The sequence below is a fragment of the Elaeis guineensis genome, chromosome 8, assembly GCF_000442705.2.
Source record: "Elaeis guineensis isolate ETL-2024a chromosome 8, EG11, whole genome shotgun sequence".
NCBI lineage: Eukaryota > Viridiplantae > Streptophyta > Magnoliopsida > Arecales > Arecaceae > Elaeis > Elaeis guineensis.
This window is the reverse complement of record NC_026000.2, coordinates 4419377-4444736: the sequence shown is the minus strand read 5'-3', so window position 1 is coordinate 4444736 and position 25360 is coordinate 4419377. Positions and strand designations below refer to the sequence as shown.

Sequence of the window (25360 nt, the reverse complement as noted above, 5' to 3'; positions counted from 1 at the left end):
TCAGAGAGTTTTTGTGAGATTTTTGAGATTTTTTAATGAGAGACTCTTGTACAAAGTTGAGTGGTGAGTTCTTCTTGTATTGGTTTTATTTTATTCTCTCATAGTGAAGCCTGCATGCCTGATAGAAATAAGCTTGAGACCGATCTACATATTTATATTATATTTTTTATTTTTTATTTTTTTTACTATATTGTGTGGTACCGGATTCTGTACAAGAATACCATGTGTCACACTCAGTTTCTCTAATATCCACAGATCAGGCACTTGCATAGACATTCATGACTGATGTATTTTGTTAAGATAATTGATAGCATGATTGGTTGAAACTTGCAAGCGTCCATCCCTTTATGTTTCACTGTGCAGTCTTTGGAGTCCTGTGCCAACGCATGTTTGCCGCATGCATCTCTCGCCACATTATCTCAGCCATTTATCCATTTGATCCGACCACACATACATATGGAATCACATCATCTTTTCTTTCCGAGCATTAAAATTCATAAAATCCATAAACCTGTCATCAATAATCCTAAATCTTCTCTAATCAGAAACCGCATATCCATATCTTACAAAGTTTACTATGGAAACTTAGAGACCTTTCATAATTATTCACCAAAAATAAGGCATGGGTAGACTCTCATGGCTATAAGACAAATATGGAATGTGTTTTAATTAATTGGTTGGAATTGAACTATTTTATTCTCATCACAGGCTGCAAATGGATGAACTAATTTTGGCGTACTCAAACTTAGAGAGAGACAATCCAGCCAAAGTATCCTTCCATCCTTGGTCATGTATATGTGTTCGTCATGCGGTCACTCTGGTAAGACAGAAATACATAATATAAGAAAAACTTACAAACGATATGACCCTGCGTATTCTGATCTGCAGTGCCAGGAGAATTTGCAAACTGAAAATGGTACAGAACTCCATTTTTTATAGCCAATCATGCACAAACCATACCTCTCAACCGGAAGTACTAAACATTCACAATGTTATTTAGATATCAGTTCAGTTCAAATCTACCTGTGCTTGGTTTAAGCCAGTGAAAGAGAACATGCCATCTGTTTGAGAATGAAAGACCAATCTCTTCCACCATTATCTTTCTGCAAGTGGTGGTCAAGGAGTCTCTGCCTCACATTACCCAGCCATTATTTCCATCTCTTGTTTCCATTCATTGAAGAGAGTTGAATCTCCAACAACACTGGCAACTAATCTAGCACAGGATGATTTACATCACTTCAGCTAGCCTTTTCGGCTGCTGCTTCACCCTGATCGTGAGAAGAATGCTTAAATATTGCATCAACCAACAACCAAAGTATATAATAAGCCTCGGACAGAACAAACCCAACTCATTGTTATCATGCAAGTTTGATATGTTGTATGTTGCTGCAGCATCTGAGGATGAACAAATAATGTTAATAGGTCCAATTCTTTCTGCATATAATTTTATTGTAGGTCTGAGCAACCAGAAGCTCCAAACCACGTTCAACAAACAACCTAACAGGGTATGCATCTGCATCAAGGCTTCCACTGGCAAAGCCCTGCAGCATACCAATGTCAGGCACAAATTTTCAAAAGAGAACAGTAATTTATATAGAAGCTGCTTTGCCTGGCATGCAACATCAAAGAAAGGAATTATGGTTCTTCTCTTCAATGACACTAGCAATTTCCTTCCACCGTTCAGGAGTTGGGTCGATTCCAACTGGGTTGTGAACACAGCCATGCAATGAAACAAAAGAACCATCTGGTGTAGCCTAGAAAAGCAAATATTAAATAAACTGGGTCTAGAATATTAAGAGCAATAGTTAATTATTTCAACTTTTGGAAGTAAGAATTTTACTTCTAGGATCATAAATTCAGTTTTACAAAGCGATGAAATCACTAAACACAGCTTCTTCTTCTTCTTCTTTTTTTTTCCGGAAAAAGTAAATTAATTTTTGAAAAAAAAATCTTATCAGGCTGCTTCACAACAATTCAGACCTCTTCTCACGGAATTATTACTGAAAACTGGCTGGTACAGATGAAAGTGGAAGGCTGGAACTTGAGAACCAGCACAAACTTGAAACATTCAAAGGTTCCCAAACTTGAGAAAATATGATTCTGAGATACTCCAATTCTATCCCTCAACAGAGAGAGAGAGAGAGAGAGAGAGAGAGAGAGAGACTCCAATTCTAAAATTAAAAAAAAAGGTGAAAATGGCATCTGAGAAGAACTACCTCCAGAGGTATAGCACGTAGACTTAGGAGTTATCAGTGACAAGAAAAATATGGGAAGAAAATGACTGACGAATACAATATCCAAACAATATCAAAGTTTGACATTATGACTTTGGTTTAGCAATAGTATTTATGGTGCATGACACATCGATACCTGAGTGGAACCGACCACCAAGAAACCTTTTCCGTTCGAATCAGCCACGTGAGTTACACATGACTACTATTATCACATCAACTTGGGGAAGGGCGACAGAACCGGGCAACCAGCAGAGGCCAAAGGCTCTCTCATCGGCGCGGGCTCCAGCAGAAAAACAGTCGAACACCTAGTGGGCTTGCCGCTTCTCATGCCGCCGGCGCTCCACCTTCGCCCTGGCCTCCATCGCCTACCAACCGATTTCCCTGACCCCAACTCCACTGGAAGAAGATGCCTCCAAAGAGCTTGGGTTACACAAAGAAGAAGCTACGCGAACGCCTCTTCTCCTCTCCTCTCGTCTTCTTCTCTCCTTCAACGCTCTTCCCATAGAAGCAAGTGTCCTTTGAGGTATGCGGTCCTCGGCGCTGGCTTCGCTGGACTATCGGTGGTTTGGCATCTTCTAAAGGTCCGGTATCTTCTTTTGCTCATGACAAATGGAAAGCCTTAGAATCGGTAGAAGGTTATGCGAATGTCTGTTAACTTTAATAAACTGGCATAGCTGTTAAAAAGTTGCAAAATGGTTACTTACCTTACCTTCTTGAAGCGAGGCCTGGCAAAATTTTGAGGCTACCCCCTCTTCCTAATCCAGAGTATATACGTGCATTTTTCACTTATCAGTTTATGTTGAATGGGCGCAGCATGGTCCGAAGGAGTCTCCTATGCGCATAGATATTTATGACGAAGTTGGGATAGGGGCCGGTGCATCTGGCGTTTCTGGAGGACTCCTTCATCCTTACTCTCCTAAAGGTCTGCCCGAAGTTGGTGATGATGCTTCTCTAAATTTTTATTTTTTTTCTGAAACTCTGTGTTTCTTAATCAGCATCAAGCGTGATTTTTTTAATCTGTCGAGTTTAGGTTGGAGCATTTGAAGCTGATACTGTTTTATTGTATTTTGTTACTGGTAATTGCAGCTAAGCTTCTATGGGGAGGCGCTGAATGCTGGAAAGAGTGTTTGGAACTGTTAGCTGTTGCTGAAAAAACGATGCAAGCAGGAACCTCAAATAGGATAATGCAAGATTCATCATGCACATCTGATGGAACGATGATCTGGAGAAGGTAACGGTCTCTTCTTTAAAGCTTTTCTTTTTGATTTTGGTGAACCATCTGTAGAATTGGGTTTAAGTATGAATGATATATTGGTATTGTATTATAACCAATGTTTGTTCTACCGTGTATTTAGTTGTTCAGAGATGCAAGGATTGGACAAATGTTTAGAAATTTGGCAATACATGGTTTGCATGAAATAGTAGGCGCAGGGTTTAGTGTCCTGATTACTTTAATTTTTGAGCTAATCAGTTATTCTCGATGCTGTTTTTCACCATCTCATAACTTCTACAGATGCTCAAATGCTTTAGCTTCCTAGACCTTTGCAGCCAATGCCTGTTTTATTGTTGCATTTCAGGGGAATATTAAGGCCTGCAACATCAGAGAAGAGTATGAAGATTTTGAAAGAGGTATATTCAGTCAACCTTACAGACAACATCTAGTCTTTTAGCTTTACTATTTGTTCATGCGTTCTGATTATTTGCTTGCCTGTCAAGTGATTAGAATGCCCAAAATTGCCTTGAGGGTTGCAGTCTAGAAGTTCTAGATAGGAATGCTGCTCAGTGTCTTATACCTGATTTATGTGTGCCATTCAACTTTGCTGTTTATATGCCCCTAGCTATGAACATCCATCCCAAGAGATATCTTGAGGTCTGCATATTCTCTCCTTCTTCTGTTCTTTATAAGTTTACAATTTTTTATTCTTATTTTGTTACACATGTTAATATGATTTTTCTTTTTTTTTTTTTGGTAAAATAGGCACTGTTTTTAGCATGCCATCATCTAGCGGATGTGGAGTCTATATCAAGTTCTGAAGAAAGAGAGATAAATCTGTTCAAGGAACCCATCAGTAGTCTCCATGGACTATCAGGTGATTTTCTGCACTACTTTCTGATTTTTTTCTGTGTCAATGTACCTTTCGTCAATATCATGCCATAATTACCACCATATATGTAGGCATGCTTGGTACATCGAAGACACAAGATGCATGAAGGATGATCAGTCAAGTTATATGGTCAATGACCATCGTTCAACATAATGTATTTATGCCCGAAGAATGTTTAGTAACTTCTTTATTACTTATTTAAGCTTAGAACAGTTAAATATGGAAATTCCTTTTGATTTTATGAGTTACTTAATGCAACCAGTACTGGTTTCCCATCAGCATGAGTTGCTTATTTGCTGTGTATGTTGGGGACTGGGGTTCATTCTAGAGTCCAGGTGTGGAAATTTTTTCAGTTGTTCTGTCTTACTTATGACGCATTCTAATATTGCAAAATTTCAGTGACTTAAACCTTAGCTTGAAAATTGGCTTGCAGAAAATGCAACAATCCATGTGTATTTCCCTTCATGCTATAAGTTTTGCAGACTTAAAGGCCCATGGTCTGATTGATGTTGTTTAAAGCCATTTTGATTTCCTTTATATTGGCTAGTCATTGCATAACTTTCGGACCACAAATTTGTGGATCACAGCCAGTTGCATCTTAAAGACAAATGCAGAACATGTGGTAATTCCATTTCTTCAAGGTTTTTCTCATCATCTACGTGAACCTTTTGCATCTGAATTTATTATTATTTATTAGAGTCGTCATTTAAGCAACATATCATAAAATATGCTTTCAATCTCAAACTCCATTTTCAGTCTGCACTTTGACAGATTTCTGATTGTCTTCCAATTTTTGACCTGCATGGAAATTGGTTAGCAGATTTGTTTGGCTATAGTCATCTGCAGCATCTTTCTGTAGGCTATGGAAACAATAATTGGTGATTCTGATGATCTGCATGCACCAAAATTTTTGTTGCTGTGTGTGATACCCTCTCTATGCTTAAAACTCAGATAATTTGTAAAAATCAACTTATATTCAAATGCATTAAGTTGAATGATCATGTAAATAAACTTCTTATCAGATTGTGGTGCCATTGAAGTGTCATTTGAATTTTTCTGGCCTTAATGTCATTTGTGGCTATAAAATTGGTAGAGTCCAGAAAATGCTGTAATTTGTGTGTTAATCAACTATTCAAGGCCTTGTCTCTGAATAAGGTTATGACTGCAAATGAAAATATGCAGAGGAATATGATGCAGTGATCATCTGCCTTGGTGCTAAAGTGGACATGCTTCCAGAGCTCTCAGGAAAGCTCCCTCTGAGGACATGCAGAGGTGTTGTTGCAGAGCTCCAATTGCCTGCTAATATGGGGTATGACCATCTATCTTCATAGATGTACTGGTTTCTACTTACGGTATGTGCCGTATACTGCAGTCAAACTCATCTATTCACTCATTTTTCCTCTTTGGCTTTCCTGTTTCGAAATTCTATTGCAGAGGAGAATATGGTGACAAGAGCCCCTCCATATTATCTGATGCATGGCTTGCCTTTCAAGGGCCACGGCGTGTGTTTATGGGGTCAACATGGGAGTGGAGGTCTAAGAATTATGCATCAAGTGTCTCTGAAGAAGAAGCTTCAAGAGCAATGGAAGAACTTTTCCCGAAGGCTTCTGCTGTGTATCCAGCTTTAAAGAAATGGACATTTGTTGGAGCAAGGGGAGGTCTGAGGGCCATGCCGCCATTGACTCCTCATGGATCACTACCACTTTTGGGTTGCATGGATGACGTCATTGAAACAAGGGGCAGGTGTATGTATTGGGTAGTTGGAGGCCTTGGCTCTAGGGGGCTTCTTTACCATGGTTTGGTAGGGAAATTGACAGCCCAAGCCGTGATCTCTTCCGATGAAAAAGTTCTCCCTCTGGAATTCACTTCATGGAAGAAGATGGCTTCAAAAGTAACTACTTAGTGATGTTTTTGGAATGCACGGGATAACTTAAGAAAGGTCCCTAAATTCCAAGTTTTCTTAGGATGAATCTTTATTGCGTGCATCATCTGATAAATCTTTGCTTTTTTTCCCCCTAAGTGATGGTACTTCAATTAACAATATTTATCTGCAGAGTTGGTTATGCTTAATGTTGATGCGAATGAAGCTTAGAATATACAATTGGTGTTTGAATCAGTTGACCGGCTCAGTTTGGAGCAAAGTTTCAAATGCTTCTAGATTGTGGTATTTTCACTGGATTATTGCAAGGGTTTGATAATTTTGCAAATATACGAAGGTTTATAGTTGGATTTTAGGATTGGGAGGTTCGGTGTCATTATCAGAGCTGTTCTTGATGATTAGCAGGCAATAGTTTGTTGTGGGAGTAATGCCGTGAGGGGAACCTAGTAATTTATGAGGACAGCAATTCATGAGCCCCAGTCCAAAGTGTTAGTTCTGAAGAGGCAACAGGGATATGGGTTTACCAGACTGTCTCTCAACCATGGTGCTTGCTGTGGTTCTCTGTACATTATTGGCCACATAAATTTGAGAAGCAGATTTTTTTTTTAAAGGTCTGTGTAGATGGTTGGACCTAAAATTCTATAAGATTCATGATTTAATCACCAAAAATATAGAATTATAGATTGGACTAAATCTGTTTTACAACCATCAGGGTTATCTTTTGAGTGGGTTGGGCTAAATTCTACAGAGAAAATAAAATTATCTATTAAGGTTATTTTTTCTCCTATGAAATTCGGATCAGTCCACTCAAAATATGCTCCTCAATATTTATAAAATAAGTCTAGTCCAGTGTATAATTTATATTTTTAGTAGTTGAACTACGAATTGTTTAAAATTTTGAATCCATATATCCAAATAGACTTAAAAAGGGTAAAAGAATTGGGGACCAATTTGGTCAATGTCATGGCCCCTGTCAACACTACAATAATATCTCCTCGGATGATTCAGATTGTGTTTGATAATGTGGATTGCTTACACGATGCTAAGCACATCTACTGCGGCAGAAAACATTTTTATGTTTAGCTTGGATTCATTATTTTATATTTTTATTTCCTCAAGGAATGAAGCTTGTGTTTTGCACAAATGTAAATTAGTGATATATAATATAAACATGATGATGGAAATAAAGAATTAGAAATATAATTTTTAATAGTAGTACGTTGTTCCAGAGTAGAACCTCAATAACTCATCCGATATACCATCGCCGGTATCAGGAAGACTGCAAGCTGACAAAGCCCATCCTTTTCTTTCATCCAGATACGAATCATGCAAAATTCTTCGCGCACGCAAGTGCGGGCACAAACAGTATAGAAAATTTTACATAGAATTTAGTGTCTGTAGATCGATTTTTTCGTTTAAAAATTTTGTATGACGAAAATATCTTATTCTTTAAAAAATTATGACATATGTTTATATTATGACATTCTGCATTCATAATATGTACTGATGTCATAAAATTTTTTAAAAAATATGAGTATTTTTATCATTAAAATTTTCAAATAAAAAAATCGATCAGCACATATTAAATACATATTAAAAAATAATTGGATAAAAATGTTCCTTTATATTGTGATAGCTTAAGTCTATTATGACATCATGCACTATATTACGTCATAGGATATTATAATTTTTTTCAAAAAATAAAAATATTTTTATTATATAAATTTTTAAATAAAAAAATTGATTTATAAATATTAAATATATATTAAAAAATAATAATGTATAGATCAATCGATCGAGGTAATGCACTCGACGTTGGATTTTTCGTATTGCCGGCGGCGCACAAAGAATTTCTCGCCTAACACAACAGAAGTCGTTGTGTTATAATTTCGCGGTGCACAAAGAATTCGACATCTGGCCATGAAGTCTTACAGGTTGGCCCGAGCCATTCGACATCCGGCCCAGCCCGGCCTGGTCTAACACAACAGAACTCGTTGTCGCTCTTTTTTTTTTTTTTTTACTCCTTCATTCCTGCTCTCCTCCAAGTGTACCCCCCTTTTTTTTTTATTTTCTATCTGCCCCTGCTCCTCCATCCCGCACATACGTCGCCGGCTTCTTCTTTCCTCGGCCGATGTCGGTACGTCCTGCTTCAAGAAGCCCCAATCTAAGTCTTTTTTCCCTTCTCGCTGCAATCAAATCAAATTTTAGGGCGATTCTTTCTTTGTTCTTCTTTTTTTCCCTTTTAATATATAGATCTTCGAGTACAATGGGAGCGCCCTTGTGGCAATGGTGGGCAAGAACTGCTTCGCGATCGCGAGCGACCGGCGCCTCGGCGTTCAACTCCAGACCATCGCCACCGACTTCCAGAGGATCTTCAAGATCCACGATAAGCTCTATATTGGCCTCTCCGGCCTCGCCACCGACGTCCAAACCCTGTGAGCACCCCCCCCCCCCCCCCCCCCCCTCCCCCACAAAAAAAAAAGGAAAAACCCTAGCCATCACCCCCCTTCTTGGCTTGATTTGAAGATTTAATTTTAGCTCTTCTTCTTGTTTTTCGCTGTTTTCTGGGGTTTCAGGTACCAGCGGCTTGCCTTCCGCCACAAGCTCTATCAGCTGCGAGAGGAGAGGGATATGAAGCCCGAGACCTTCGCCAGCCTCGTCTCCGCTCTTCTTTATGAAAAAAGGTTTCATCTTTCGTTCTTCCCTATTTCTGCCTCACAATTTGAATTATTGATTCGGCAACCTGTCGAGAAACCACCCTCTCATTTTTAAGAAGTTAGACTGATACCTCTGGAATTTTCCTTTATGCTTGATAAATGTTGCCTCAATGATATTATTTGCGTGCCAGCACTTTTTTAAGTACTTGATTGTGCAATGGATTGTTCATATAATTGTTTCAGGAAATCATGGCCCTTATTTGGGTTTTTATTTGTTTTATTATACTTGGTCTTTTAGCTAGATGATATGGCATAATGATTTTGATGTTTTTGTAGGTTTGGTCCATACTTTTGCCAGCCAGTAATCGCTGGATTAGGAGATGACAATGTGCCATTTATTTGTACTATGGATTGCCTCGGTGCCAAGTATGTTTTCTTTTCACCTTTTATATTAGTTAGACATGGGAGTTTTGTGTTATTTCTTCTTTACAATGGCTGCTGATTTAGCTGCATCTCTCAATATTCTGTGTGGAAGTGTTGCATATTTTGCAGATGATCATTGAACTTATAATCACCATATTCATGGGAACAGTAGATGCAAAAGTTCTCAGAAACTTTTTCATAAAAGTGTTTCATGCTTTACATATATCTCATGTATATTGATTTATCTATCTTTATGAGAGTGATAAGGGGCCAATGGTGTATCTCAATTTGCTGATGACTGATGGTCCACTACGTCACAATGAACATGCATATATAGCTTTAACTCATATCCTTCAAAGAGAACCAGAACCTTAGCAGTAATTGAATCATACTATGACAATGTGTTGGACGAAGATCAAAATTTATTTGCTTATATGAGTTTGAAATGAATACAGTTAGCATTTCAGGGAGCGGTAAATATGCTGTCATATGCCCAATCAATATAAGCATGCTTGATGGTTGAAACTTATATTGAGGGACATACCTTATTTTCCACATGATGGTTTAGTCATGAAAATATGCAATTAAGAGTAAGTGCTGTTACATGAATCATCTACTATATCAATAGAAGCGTAGAGCAGTTAGATATAGAAGTTTGGATTTCAACAACATGGGCCCATCAAAGGATCAACATTTTTGTCCTTTAATGACTTGAGCAAATAAATGGATTCAGAGTGTAATACAGTGCAATTAAGCAAACGGCATATGCTTATTTTGGCAGGCAAGCTTATAAGTCCTTTATAAATGATTGGGCAGTCATTCTTAAAGTCATAAATGTAGAAGGTTCTCTAAATGTTTTTGCTGCCAGAGTTGCCAAAGTTTCTTGTTCTCAATCCAACTTGTATTGTGTCCATGTTATCACACATATCCTAAACCTAATGTAGTGCAATATATCAGAAGAAATTTATAGCTAAGAAACTCAAGAACATTGAGTGATAGAACATATAGGCAAAAAATGTGGCTATTCACATTACCTTTGTCATTGTGCATTTGAATTGGGTTATTCCCAATTGATGCGAATTAAGCAATCCTTAAGTGGGAGCATAAGGTCAAAGTATTTAGTATCTATAAATTTTACTATCGCATATCCAAATGTCTTGTGGAAATTTCTTATCTTCTTTCTTTTACCATATGTCTGCTCAGTCTCATTATGACATCTGAAGAATTTGATCCTTTGGAACAAATGATCAGAATAGCATGACTTGTGGATAGATTGAGCTTTATTGGTCAAACCATGCTGACAGTTGCACGCATAAAATATCCAACGTAAAGTGTGGAATACATATAAACTCATGGCATTGCTGGATAGTGAGCATTCAGATTTCAAAGGATGGATTGCATTAGTTGATTTTAAATTGGGGATGTGATTTTGCTTTCACATTGAGGCTGGCTTTGATATTTGCTCACAGAGCATGCCATAGAGAGTGTTGAATTAGTAGTTTAGGATTCTTGGGCTTAGAACATGTAACTGGAATATTCTGGAATGATCAGTTGTGTGACTTGTGTCTGCATCTATTGCTAGGCCTAAATGCGTAAAAGTACAATGTGTACTGCCTGGATTTAGTGGGGAGCATTATGATCATTACTCAAGGTTTTCCAGTCTTGGCAACTCCTGTTCAGCCTGGTCATGTGTGTGCTCATGGTGACTTGTGAATAATTGTTATGGTACTATGAATGTGTGGTTCTTGGGGGCATGGTGACTCTGAAGAAGTTGTGGTGAGACTGGTGGCTACTGCATACATGGACCTGAAGCAACAGTTGTCCTTCGGTGAACTATAATCAGATAATCAGATATTTAACAAGGTTCAGTCATTTATCATTGTGTTGGAAGATGAACATGTGGGAAGACCAACAACTCTTCCAGCAAAGCAGATGGATATCAAAAACTAAAGGTTAATTCGCAACCTCTCATATTTGATACAACTTTTCTTAATGCCAACAAAAAACTACCTGGGTGAACTTACTTTTATTATGAGGAGACTGATAGCATACATGCTGGATACCCTGTGACGAGAAAAGAAGTTTGGTGAATGCAAACTCTTGGGTTTCGAGGATGTTTATTCTGTGTTTTCTTTAAGGGTTTAAATTTAGATTAAACCATATACTTGTCTGACAATATGGTAATTTAAACGAATATGAAAATCTCATCATTTTCTTGGGTAGCTGATACCCTAGGGTGATAATTTTGGTTGAAGCAGGTTAAGGTAGATGGACTTATCTGATTTGAGGAGTATGTATGCTTCTTGACTTTTGTTCAATCATCGCATCATATGCTAGTATGGCTTAGAGGGAAATTCGAGAAAGCTATATGGATGGCTTTTTTTATGATTTGCACAGGCAAATGAATTAAGATCAGCTAGAATGCATTAAGAAGACATCCTATGCACAAGAAGGTAAATTCCATTAGAACTGCACCATATCATCTGCAGGCTGATGTCCCATATCTTGTCATTTGCGAAATCATTTTGAAATTCAATTAATGTTACTAATCTCCAACTGTCTGGCATGTCTTAGCATTTTTTTTGTATACTTCTTGTAATTGTTTTGTGTTCATGCTCATCATGTTATTATTAATCTTGCATGCAGGGAGCTTGCTAAAGACTTTGTTGTTTCTGGTACAGCCTCAGAGTCTCTTTATGGTGCTTGTGAATCCATGTACAAGCCTAACATGGTTAGTATTTTGTAGGGTTTCCTTAGATTGAGTGCGTAATATCACATGCTGTCTTGTCCCTTCCTTGATTTGGTTCCATCTATATAGAAAGTTTCCAGTCAAACATATATGACAGAAAGGATACATATTATGCATCGTGATATCAACGCTTGCAATAATGAGGTTTTGGTGTCTATCCCAATGATGGAAAAGCTCTATCTGCTCACACTTGTGCATTCGCCTTGAGCAACAGTTGGTGCTTGACATTTTGGATGTTGAGCTTCATAGTGAACGAAGTTAAAGTGTGCATGTCCAATCAGTATGAATACTAACTTCAACAAGCTGAAAGCTGGAAAAAAATATGCAAAATGCTAATTTTCATGCTAACTTTACGAGAAACAAACATCAATCATGCAAAGTTGAAAATCAAGACTCTCAAGCCATTTAGTGTGTACTACTGAATTGCATAGGAAGAAACCACATAAGGCGCTGCCTCGTTCTTTTTTCATTTTTGTTCTTTATTGGCAATGACTGCACCTTGTAGGTTACTTTTGCTCCCATATTACCTATGTTAACAAAAGTTTTTTTCTTGTTATTAGGAACCAGAGGAATTATTTGAGACAATCTCACAAGCACTGTTGTCTTCCATTGATCGTGATTGTTTGAGTGGTTGGGGAGGACATGTTTTTGTGGTGTAAGTTCATTTATCTGTTGCTATCTGTTGCAGTTTTTTAACCTCCTGATTTTGGCTAAAGCTATCTTTTTTGTTAAAGATAATATAAATATGTGCAATCAAAAGAGAGAGAGAGTGTGGCTTTAGGCACTGCAGGCATGATCTAAAATTATTTCCTCAACTTTCCTCTATTGCGTACCAGTCTGCTAAGTCAACAGAGGAACCATGAAATACAGTTTTTTCAACCCATTATATCATTAAGAACCACCCTTGCTCCCTCAATACCTTATTTTCCTTTTTCAGGATGCATATGTCTCCAAAATTCTCATATTTCTTCCAACTCCGGGATAAAATTAAGTAAAACTGCACCAGAATTTATTAAGAAATCATCAGTAAGATTTATTACAAATATTTATTGTGTTTTCTGTGTGGGCATCTTCAGTTTACGAGATCCTTATTAACTATTAGAGGTAACATCCATTGCCTATCAAGTGACTGAAATCTTAGAATGCTTGGCTTTTGTTAATCTCCAAATTTTCAGCTTTTATTATCTTGATCAGGATGATTATCAGTGATAAGCTTGTCCTTTTCTATCTCTATGTGACAACATGAATCGCTCCCATTTCTTTCTGCTTCGTAATTCAAAGAAATTAATTTCTTGGAAGAGTGCTGGACAGAAACCTATAGTTAATCTGTCAAGAATTTAAAAATATAATTGTAAATTTCAATATCTTTTCTTGGTAGGCCCTAAATGCCTTTGATACATCTCTTGATGACATATCAGCATCACAAGATGTGCATTTTGTTGGGACAATGATAGAAGTACGGTGTGTTGGGCCAATGATAGAGATCTCAAAGTCATGGTTTACTAAAGTCTGGCATTTCTTCGTTTCTGCAGGACTCCAACCGAAGTGCAAGAACGAACATTGAAGGGTCGAATGGACTAATTCAATGTGAACTGAATACTGGTTATATTTTCTCTCAAAGCTGCTTTTTTAAGCCTCCAATTGCACAACTGACAGTTGATTTCCATCGAGACTGTATTTTATTAGACTGTTTTAGTTAAACTTGAGAATTAATTTTCACCCTTATAGTGTGGTTATATTAGAATTCAGCATGAAATTTGGTTATGGATTGTCCTGAGTCTCGACTTTGATTGGCTCGGTTAGTTCGTGGAGCTTCAGAAACATGTAAAATTCAGGGAGCAGGATTTGTCACATGTTATTTATCAAGTTCCGCATATTCCTCTTTCTTCTCCCTTTTTCACTGGAATGACAGTTGTGTTCCATAACAGATGACCTCTTGACAAGATGCCAAAGAGAGGAAATCAATGACATTCACAAATCACAAAACCTTCAGCTCTGCTTGCAACCCTACTTATCAACTGCCTTTGTCTTCTTGTGGCACGAGCTTGCCGGTGATAAAACCATAATTGATTTCACAATGCAAGATTTGGACAATATAAATGTGGATAAATTGATCATTTTTGAGGTGGACAAGTTGATCGTTTATTGATATGTGTACTCTTCATCAAGACTGCACTAAAAAGGCTTCAGGAGGAATGATCCTGCCGTGCCAGAATGAAATGCAAATCGACACTTTCCATCCAATTCGGATATTCATAACACGTAGGTTTCATGATCAATCTTTAGACTGCTTCCATATATGTTCCTTCAATATGGAAGCACAAATCTTTAACTCTCCCTCGAATTAAAAGCCTTTAACTTGATCAAATGAGATTTGATCATAAAATGTGCAAATAAGATTTTGTTTGATAAATTGATCCGGCTGCACAAATCTTCTGGACAGTTGTATAACGTACCCCTTTTTCTTCAGAAAAACCCAACCATTCTGTTTGCACCAAATTCCCAGCGTACTGCAGAGATAAGCTGATCACCAACCCAATCAAACTTCTGAAGTTTTTCCTCCTCCATCCATTCCATAAATCGTGCAGTGTTGCCGGCCAACCTTTAAACCTCAATTGTAACTCGATGACTGCATACTTTTTGCAGAAAGGTATCTCATGAATAGATGATTAATTGATTAGTTTTTGGCACCACATAAAAGGCAGTCCACACTCACATTCCATCCCATTTTGGTCAGAACATCTCCCGTATGCAGGCTATTTCTAACCAAAGAAAAACTTTCGCCTTCTGCGATGTTGCTGCCTTCCAAATGATATTAGCAATTTAGCATACAGACGTTTAAGACCACCGAATTTGATAAAGTTGAGTGAGAATCAACCGAAAACAAACCACTTTGAGATAGTTCTATCACGGCACATCCGAAAACAAAACTGTAGCCAAAATTTCTTGTATTAGAGCAACAAGTGACAAGAATAGGAAAGGAGACAACGAGGAATGAAGAAGCGGGACAAGCGAAGGCGTATCATAAGAAATACTATTCAATATAAAATTATTTCAGGATAGCCTCGGCAAGTCTCTCTCCGATTGCCTTCTGTTGAGAGATCTAAAGCTAAGTTTGTGTCCATTGAATTATTTAAAAATACCACAATCCTCTCCGCAAAGGTGACGTAGCGAAAAATTGTAATTAAAACATCGTCCCTCCATCCCCGGCCTCTCAATTGGCACATTGCTTTGTTCCTCCTCTAAACCGTGTAGTGTTGCTGGATGGTCTCGATGTCCAGTCCCTTGAGCTTGACAACAGAGTCCACATGCCCCTTGAGCGTGTGCAGCTCCCTGAGCCTGCGACGAACCATTGATTCCATCCATCAATGTCATGCACATAATTGTTTCCAAGAATTTTACCCAAGTAGATATCTCCCGTTACTACCAATTCAATCTAGCGTGCTTGTGCTTATTAATTCACCTGGCAACCTCCGCGCGCCTCTTGGCCTGCTCGGCGATCTCAGACAGCTCCTTGTAGCTGCTCTTGTCGTTGAAGAAGCCCGAGGTGTCCGGGGACTGGAGGCCATGCAGGGTGCGCTGAGCCATGGCCCATTGTGCCTCCCTCTCGCCCTTCCCGTAATCCTTTTTTGAGGTGAAGGCCGTCTGGGAAGCGATTCAACAGCAATGAGGGTTAGTTCCAATGGAGAATACGAGTCAGGAAAAAAAAAAAAAAAAAGGATCGATAGAAGAGAAGAATTCCACTTTGTTCTGGATGACGTTGTCCCAGGCCTTGCCACTCAAAGCATAGCGGGTGATGAACTTGAGGATGTCGAGAGGGATGTAGGTTATAACACTGTAGACCCAGATGAATGCAGCCCATCCCCATCCAATGCCCTGTATCCTGGCAAAGCCCCATGATGCGTAGACGGCGATGACCGTAGCCACCTGATCATAAGAAGGCAAGAATGCGGTCAGTAAGGAACAATGCCGATTTTTGTTTTCTTTTTTCCTTTTTTTTTTTTTGTTTTTCAGCAACTTGTCAACAAATGTCGAGATCATAGTAACATGCAGTAGAATTGAGGAAGAAATGTAATGTTTTATTGCATAAAATTGTTATGAGAGAGTGCTTTTGGTGAGGTAAAGAGATGAAGCTCACCAGCTGGGCAGCAATGAAGGCAATGACTAGTAAGAGACCAGGGCGCTCGACGAAGGACCAGCTCCTGGACCGGGTGACGAAGATGAGAGCCTGGCTGATAATACTCACCTGGAGGTAGAGAGCTGCCGTGAGCTCATCACTGTTGTCCCTGATCGACTTCAATCCGAACGTTTGCTGCATTGACGGAGAACAGAACAGATTAATTATAATCGTTTCGCTGCATGACAAGGATCATAGTCCGGTAGTTTGTGGAATTTGGTCTAAATTGCTGGCACTCACCGGGACAATGTCGTAATCGTGGGCAATCCAGAAGAACACAACAGTCATGACCGCCATGTAGGCACCGAGGACTGCTCCAGTGGCAAAGATCTCCTTGAGCTTCCATGAGTCGGGGACAGGGGAAGGCTTGACACGATCCTTGGAGATGGTCATGATGGTGCCGTCGTTGAGAATGGCAATGACCAGGACCATGAAAGGGGAGAATCGAAGCGCCAGATGAGGGCGATGAGCATGAAGCCGAGCACGATGCGGATGGTGATGGACACGGCGTAGATGGTGTAATTCTTCATGCGCTGGAAGATGGCACGGCTTGTCAGTACGGCGCTCACGATCACACTCAACCCGGGCTCCGTCAGCACAATGTCTGATGCGCTGCGGGCTGCATCGGTCGCATCGGCCACCGCAATACCGATGTCGGCCTTCTTCAGTGCAGGGGCGTCGTTGACACCATCTCCGGTCATACCGCAGATGTGCTTCCTCTCCTGCAGCCTCTTGACAATCTCATACTTGTGCTCTGCATTTTCCCACAAAACGAAAACATCAAATTAGAATCAAAATCATGTTCACTGCGGGGATATGTACCTCAGACCTCGGCTCCAAGCGAACTACGAAAGATGGGTGTTCATGAGATATATGCGTATACGATAAAATGAAGATCATCAGATATACCTGGATTATCCTCGACCGACCTATTTCAGATCATCCGAGATCAACATGCACTTTACAATCTCTATAACCTCGGCTTGGGACGATCTACCATAGTTTATTTACAGTCGAGCTATATTCTCCTCACAGATCCGTCTCTCTTTCTCAAATTGAAAAGTCTAGATAGAATAAAATTCTCCACGATCGATTCTCTCATAAAAGAAAAATATCTTATCCGAATCAATCGTGTGAAAAATTCGAAAGATTATCAGCACTCTAAGAAGGATACAACTCCAATCCTCCTCTATAAATAAAAAGGCTCTGAAAATCTGAAAGTAAGTTCTCCACTCTTCGCTCTCTCCTCTCATTATTCTTCATCTCCTAATTTGAGCGTTGGAGGATTTTATTGGAGAATATCCCAATGAGGACTTCTTGCAGGTGTTCAGACGGTGCTCCAACAGCAAATCCACTTCGGCCATATCAATCTCAGCAATCGACCTCAGACAGGAAGATCAGGAGCAATATTCACTATCACCATCCAAGCCTTCTTCCATTTATAAAGGAATTAGCCACAATGCATGACTCTATGTCAGATGGCCCGATTAAAGGATCGAGAAGACAATCATGATTGTCCATACATAAAGCTCAAGTCAATCCTCCAAAGATTTGCTAGCAGGGTGTTTAATTTGCAACCAAAATCGGAATCCAAATAGAAATCGAAGAGGGTGCTTAGTTGGGGGAATGGATATTTGGAATGGAAATCAAAATAGATGATTCCCATTCTAGCTGCTTGATTAGGGTGGAAGAGTCTCATTCTGATTCCAATTCCAAAATGGAATGAGAATAGTCCAATCTATTTAAAACTCAATCCCCACTCTCATCTATGGATTTAAGTTTTCATTCCGATTTCGATTTAGTCATGAACCAAATACTTCAAAAATTTGGTCATTCTGATTCATATTTCAATCAATTTCATTTCAATTCCGATCACGAACCAAGCATCTTAATGGATTAGAATCGAAATTAGAATGGGCAAATCTTCCAAAACATTTGATTCATGACTAGAATAAGAACCGAAACGAAAATTTGAATTCTTAGAGGAGAGTAGAGATTGAGCTTCAAATAGATTAAATCATTCCTATTCTACTCCAAAAAGAACCCCTTTCAACTAAATAATCGAAATAAGAACACCTATTTTCATTCCAATTCATATCCTAACTTCTTCAACCAAATACCCACTTGATTTCTAGCAGAGGCAGAACTAGATAATAGGATCTATCATGAACGACATTATTACCAGGGAAGACTCCAGCAAAACCGTCGGCCTTCTCAATGAGCTCATCAATGGGGAGGCCTGTGATTTCGGTGTTCTTATCTCCGAGAAGGGTGGAGGAGGGGTACATGTTGGTGCCCATGCCAAGCCTGCGCCCAGTTTCCTTGGCAATGGCGAGCTGGTCGCCGGTGATCATCTTGACGTTGACGCCGAGGTTGAGGGCACGGCGGATGGTCTCGGCACTGTCGTGCCTTGGGGGGTCGAAGAGGGGCAGAAGACCCATGAATTGCCACGGCCCACCAGCGCTATCCTTGTCAGCCTCAGGCACCTCCTGCCTTGCAACACCAAGAGATCGCAGACCACGGTCGGCAAACTTGTCGATCATGTCGTGGACCTTGTTCTTGGCATCCTCTTTTAGGTTGCAGAGATCAATGATCTGAAAAAGTGGTGATCCAGATAATTCAATGAACAGGTTCTGTCGGTATAGTTTGTGTGATTAAGAATAGCATTCATCCGTTAACCTGCTCCGGGGCGCCCTTGCTTGCCCTGTGCCATCTGCCATCGGAGTCGATGTAGGTGATCGCAGTGCGCTTGTCGACAGGATTGAAGGGCAGGAAGTGGACCTCCTGGATTCCAGCTCGAGCCTAGATGCATAAAGATCATGAACATGAATTCCTGGTAGGCCTTCTTTTACAAGGATCAACTTCTAGCCTAGCATTGCTAAATATGACATCGGGCTTGAAACAACCGTCGATTACCTCCTTGGGGTCAGCCAGCATTGCAACAACGGAAGCATCAATAGCGTCCTGGTTCTCGACCCTGGAAGCTCTTGCAGCATACAGGACCACCGTGTCCCTGTCCATGTCCTTGACGAACACCTGCAATGACCGATATAAATGCCCCAGTTATGACGAACATTATTCAATCAAAACTAGTCCATAAATAATCGGAGGTATATATAATGGTGCATGTAATGTATACCTCGATCAAGTTCTTGTCGACGTTGAGCTTGTTGAGGGTGAGGGTGCCCGTCTTGTCGCTGCAAAGCACGTCCATGCCGGCCATTTCCTCAATGGCGGTCATCCTCTTGGTGATGGCCCCCTGCTCCGAGAGCCGGTGGGAGCCGATGGCCATGGTGACAGAAAGCACGGTGGGCATGGCAATGGGGATACCACCGATGAGGAGCACCAGGAGGTTGTCGATGCCATCCCTGTACCTGCGGTGCTGGATCGGGTACATGATGAGGATCTCGATGAGCATGCCGACGCCGATCGAGCAAATGCAGAAGTTGCCGATGGCAGTGAGAACCTTCTGAAAGTGTCCGACATTGTTGGTGCTGTCGACGAGGTGAGCGGCCTTGCCGAAGAAGGTGTGGACGCCGGTGGCAATGACGATGGCCTCGATCTCACCCTGCTTGCAGGTGGAGCCCGAGAAGACCTCGTCGCCCGGGTTCTTGGTCACGGGGAGGGACTCGCCGGTGAGGGCAGACTGGTCGATCTTGAGGGGATCTCCTTCCAGGAGGCGGGCATCGGCCGGGACGATGTCACCGAGCTTGATGCTGATGATATCACCCGGGACGAGGATAGCAGCCTCCTGCTCGGACCACTTGCCGTCCCTCAACACCTGCCGCCATTTCGGCCATCCATTTGAGCATGAAGCAAAGCCAGAGAAATTTTGTGCATGGTTTTGAAACTAAATCAGAATCGGCACGCAAACTGGTGAATGCAAGATAGAAGACCTTGGTCTTGGGGGCAAGGCCGGCCATGAGGGCGGCTGCGGCGTTCCCGGCGTTGTTCTCCTCGATGAAACTGATGGTGGAGTTGATGATCAGGAGGACGACAATACCGACGAAGTCTTGCCAATCTGGAGGTTTACCCTGTTGCATGATTTTGATTCATCATCATCATTTTTGTTGTCGTCATTATTTTGAAAGAAATCCTGGTAAGTATAAATAAATCAGTGCGAGGAAGAATCTCTTACTCCGCCGTTGGCTAACACGATGGCCATGATGGCGGCGATCTCCATGACCCAGGAGAGCGGGTTCCACATGAACCCCAGGAATTTGAGCAGCTTGCTCTCCTGTCAGCATTCCAAAACAAAGAGACGTTAGCTAATATGCCTAGTAATATTTAAATATGAAGTGGAGAGAGAAAAAGACAGACAGAGAGAGAGATTGCAGAAAATTTAGTTAGGAAAGTGTGTATATATATATATGTGTACCTTCTTCTCCTCGAGCTTGTTGGGGCCAAATATCTGGAGACGCTGCTCCCCGTCGGCTGAGGTGAGCCCCTCCCTGCTGCATTTCAGCTGCTCGAAGACCTCATCAACCGGGATGTTCTCCTGAACGAAACAAAAGAAGAAACAGTTTTAAAAATAAAACATACATATATATATAGTAGCAATTTTGATTCTTGAAGATAAGATTATGGGAGAATAGATGAGGAGAAGTATAGTAGTATATTACGAGATCAACAGTCTCGTTCTTGATCTGCTCTAGCGAGATGTCCGCCATTTTTTACGTTTTAATTGGGCTTTTTTATGGTGACTAGAGCGAGAAAGGGAGCTCCAATTGTACAGAAGAAGAGAAAGGGAGAAGGAGAGGGACGGATGTCCGTCTCTCCTCCTCTCTTTAAGCTCTCTTTTGGAAACCTCCCTCCCTTCTAGCAGGCCTTCATCGACAGGGGAAGAACAAAACTTTTAAACAGAAGACAGAAAATGGCCTGGAGCTCCCTTCCTTTTTATAGCATATAAAACAAGACAATGTAAGGAGGGTCTAGAGAGAGAGAGAGAGGGGGGGCCAGCGCCTGGGGGCTGTCCGGGTAAACCGGTCACTGGATTCGCGGACCGTCGCTTGGAAGGGAGCCGGTTTGACCGGTGACGTGTCGGTCTTTGCGGGGCTTGGAGTGGGCACCGGACTAGCCGGTCCCAACGGGTGGACCCCGGACGGAGAGTTCGTTATGTGTCCAGGGCGAGGGGAGGGGAATCCATTCCTTTTGTTTTGGGTGTGTTGTTTTTATTCCTTTCTGTTGTCACCCGGTTTCTAACCTCGCACAAGATAACCTTTCAGGAGTAGTGGGGCCAAAGTAGGATGGTGGTGCATTTCTTGCTAAAATTTTATGCGCCGTGTTCCTCTGTTTTCTGAATGGAGTTTTGCGAAAACGACCTGAAATGAGATCATTCTGTTGCGTTCATTTTTTCCGTTTAGCTTAGGGGAGTAATGCTACGGATCTCCATTCAATGCAGGCAAACTCTTTTTCCTATTTCCCATGCCATGTGATAATAAGAGAATATACAAGTTAGTTGGTTATTTTTGATGAAAGGAAAAAAAAAAAATTATTGAGTCAGCAGTTGTGCGTCTTTAACAGGTGCTCCTAAACATTGTCCCTTTTTTTTTTTTTTTTTGGTAGCAAAGCATTTTCCCTTTTATTAAACGTAGACAGCTTCAAGTTTAAGTGGCACATGCTAAAAGATTCATCTAACTGGGTGTTCCACGCTAGATCTTGAGATTTCTCCCAGGACTCCCGTATGACTGTATTGGATTGCCCACACGTGTGTACTTAATTCAAAGAGAGTAAATTACGCGTAGGTATGTTGGTTGTCAGGACTGAAACACTAACAGCTAGCTATGATTCAAGAATGGCAAGCAGCATGACATCGCTACCATCCTTGCTGTAACAAACTCCTTCCCATCAGCAATACCAGAGTGTCAATGGTTGGCGGCCATGATGGTGGTGGTCTTGACTCAAACTTCCGGTCACCTGTCTCGTTCCAAACACCAGATAGCTTTGGAACCCAAACCTTTGCTGCTACTTACGGATTAAGTGGCTTTAGGTATGTCGTTAGATATGATCATGCCCATATAGTTATTTAACCAAAAAAAAAAAACACAACAACAACAACAAAAGGTTCATTCATAAAAAGTCTATAGGCCTTAAAACCATTTAAATCTTAGCAATTTACACGAGTTTGGGCCTCTCCTTTGACATACCGTGGAGTCTGGATTCAGCACCCCAACATCCATGCAGGCATTTAGACGGAGCTAGGGCTACGAGAAACAAAATATATTCTAAATGAATGATGAAAGTTACCGATGGCTTCCATCCGGGTTTGATTATTAATTTGGTTAGCTTATAACTTTTGTTTAAGATTGATTTTAAATTCAAACGCCAATCATCAGAGCCACAAGTCCCTGCACTTATTTTAGCTCCGCATCCAACTTTGGGCTATGGCTCTTTTGTTTTCTGGGTTAATATGCAACTTGGGCAATCCCAGCAAGAGCATCTCAACATTGTCGTGATAATTTGAACAAGACCTGTAAAAACATTAATTATAGATCAATCGACATCAATCATATCCATTTCCATAGTTGAAATTGCAAAACCTTGGGATCTTATTGAATTTTCTGCAAGAATGTGAAATTGATGACCATTAGTATGCTCCATCAGTGCGGCCACGCTAAACAGGATGTTTCTGAACCAGACGAAATAACAATGTCCGTACATTTACATTGACCTAAAGCATCAGTCGCTGCCTCAAACAAATCCACTAGGGAAGCAAGACAGGCAAGGCGAAAAATAGAGTAATAGCTAACATGGACAATTTTACGGCTTCTCTAGGGCAGAAGCTAACACAGGCAATTTAAATTTAAATTTTGCTAGCATGGGCATTTTTCCAACTTACTTTACCGCAAGCAAAGCTATGTGCTTTGCGAGCGAAAATAAATGCTTGATAGCCCGACATGCCAATCCAAAACAGCTTGCGATGTGAGAATTAGGTGGATCATTAACCAGACATAACCCACAACCGCTGCCCATCCTGTTTGGCAAGTCTGCTTGCAGTGCAATTTATAATAGATAAGTCCATCACACTGCAAGTTATAATAGATAATTCCACAAAAACAAAGTTTGCAACTCAGGATAATAATACTTCATGGATGTATCATATCACAAATGGTGAAATCAGAAGAAGATGAGTGCCCAAGATAAGAGCAACAGCCAAATCAGGTGTTCATTATAAATACTGTGATTTCGATAAGAAAGCAAGCCCCCATATTGAAAGATGGATACTGGAATGTAGAATTAATTCGTTAAAGTGAGAAGCATGCCTTGAGAAAGTAACAAGGAAACTGAGACATGCTCGAAGTATTATGAAGTCCAGAAAAAGATTGCTGTAGTTGGATTTATTTTTCCCATACCCTAGAAATATTATTACAGAGGAACAAGTGAAGAAACCAGGACCAAACTAACCTGTTTATTGGCAGAGACAGGTGTGATGACGAAAAATTGAACTTTTCCCCTCTTAACAATAAGTTAATACGGTGTAAGTGCATGGTTATATATATGTATACATATATACTGAAAAATATTATGTATAATTGACCATATCACGTCAATAATGATTCAATGACAACTTTAACAAACAAATATGTTAAAATCAAGTGCTGTAAGCAACTTGAATTATACTGACTGATGATGCTTCATGCAACAAGCACATGATACATGGTACACAAAGCAGCAACTACCAGCTGATTGATAATTATCACTATCAGGTTACTTCCATTATGGCATTTCTTGGTTCAATCCCTATATTCTTTCTCCATCCACAGAGGTACTAATGGAGGAAATAAAAGAATGGAACTTATCATGGAAAAAAAAAGGTACTTCAACCAACAAAAAAAGGAAGTTGGACTCTGTTATTCAAGCAGGCTAATGCTTGAAATAAAACCAAATGGAAAATTTTGGACAAAAGACTAAGTGATCATAGATTTAAGCTTTGACATAGGTAAAATGATATTGATAAGAAATTGGTTAGCTTCAGAATAATTGCATAGGAAGTTTTGTTAATACAGTATGTAAGCAGATTATTGATTCGAGTCTTCTTTTGCATATATTATTGAAGCTGAAAGGAACACCCATGGAACTTAAGTTTTAGGCCTTGAGGATCACACTACATCATTGTTGGTTGAATTTCACCCTTTAGTCAAAAACTGGAGGCCACTTCAACAACCAAGTTATAGGAAACTAAGTCTTAACATGTTTTCTCATCCTTCACCTCAGCCTTCCATCATCTTAGGCCTGACACCAATAAAAGGTGCTTTCAATCCTCAGCACAAATATAAAAGCAAAAACAGTTTTTTATTAGTGTGACTGAACTAGTCCTCAGTTATTATTAATATCTACTGTGCCTCTCATAAATTTAGCATGCCTGCCATTAGTCAACTCTTTTATACGTGGCTACACCCTCTCCAATGTCAACCATTTGGATATATAAGATATTCCTAACCTTACCATAGACTTGAGGATCTTCACTAAGGGAAAGCAACAGTTTGTGATAGGAGGGAAAAAAAAATTGGGATCATCGACTTCTCCATCTGTCGATCAAGAGTTCCTTCCTAAACTCATTTCCATATTATTTGCAAGCCTATGATAACAAAGAAAGCTATTTCAGCATACTCCCACAAGAAATTGTAGTTAAAGCCATCTTTCGAATAGCTTTCTGACATAACATTCCACATACTCTGACCTTCCTCACCTTATAAATTTGAGTCTTGCACATTAAATGTCAATAATTTCAAGTAAGGATTCAAAATATTCTCCATAGCATAATTCTGATAATACACAAACCAAATTCTCTGCCCGAACACTAGTTGTTAATTCAATCTTAACAAGTAGAAGAGATAAAGGCTACAGTGTGGCAGGTCGTTAGGAGCTCGTAAAATGAGCAGCTTTACCATATCCTCTCTTACTCTCCAAAAAAATTTTCATCTGGCACAAGATTTTAAGTAAAAAATTTTCCACATTGTCACTAATCTTATTTATATCATTTTTCTTTTCAATTTTGCCTTTTTTTGCATTTTCAATGCATGGAACTTTTCTAACCACTTGAACAATTTCTATCATTAATGTAGCTGCTTCCATGCATTTCTTATGCATTCACAGCACTGTAAACTTTTGCTTCTCTGTCATATATTTCTTCTGA

The 25360-nt window shown here is 40.0% G+C and overlaps 3 protein-coding genes and 1 pseudogene across 3 annotated transcripts; 2 read left to right on the top strand and 2 right to left on the bottom strand.

The window, feature by feature from the left end:
* Positions 1-702: 702 nt before the first annotated feature.
* On the bottom strand, positions 703-2068 carry LOC140859706 (aspartate aminotransferase, chloroplastic-like; annotated as a pseudogene).
* Positions 2069-2405: 337 nt separating this feature from the next.
* LOC105050695 (uncharacterized) lies at positions 2406-6455 on the top strand. The gene is made up of 8 exons (XM_010930811.3): positions 2406-2815; positions 3048-3156; positions 3321-3465; positions 3812-3863; positions 3958-4104; positions 4213-4324; positions 5522-5648; positions 5774-6455. The coding sequence occupies exons 1-8, from the start codon at positions 2561-2563 to the stop codon at positions 6240-6242; spliced, it is 1416 nt and encodes a 471-aa protein (XP_010929113.2). The 5' UTR covers positions 2406-2560; the 3' UTR covers positions 6243-6455.
* A 1808-nt stretch (positions 6456-8263) lies between these two features.
* On the top strand, positions 8264-13933 carry LOC105050696 (proteasome subunit beta type-3). Its single transcript, XM_010930812.2, has 7 exons — positions 8264-8355; positions 8472-8653; positions 8795-8902; positions 9212-9301; positions 11945-12029; positions 12608-12702; positions 13580-13933. The coding sequence occupies exons 1-7, from the start codon at positions 8350-8352 to the stop codon at positions 13626-13628; spliced, it is 615 nt and encodes a 204-aa protein (XP_010929114.1). The 5' UTR covers positions 8264-8349; the 3' UTR covers positions 13629-13933.
* A 1047-nt stretch (positions 13934-14980) lies between these two features.
* Positions 14981-21101, bottom strand: LOC105050697 (plasma membrane ATPase 4). Its single transcript, XM_010930813.3, is given in 14 exon segments — positions 14981-15386; positions 15511-15692; positions 15792-15974; positions 16186-16359; positions 16465-16670; positions 16673-16978; positions 18407-18818; positions 18904-19026; positions 19141-19260; positions 19364-20005; positions 20121-20258; positions 20363-20461; positions 20603-20722; positions 20847-21101. Coding segments are annotated over 14 exon segments (2850 nt in total). The 5' UTR covers positions 20895-21101; the 3' UTR covers positions 14981-15289.
* Positions 21102-25360: the final 4259 nt, after the last annotated feature.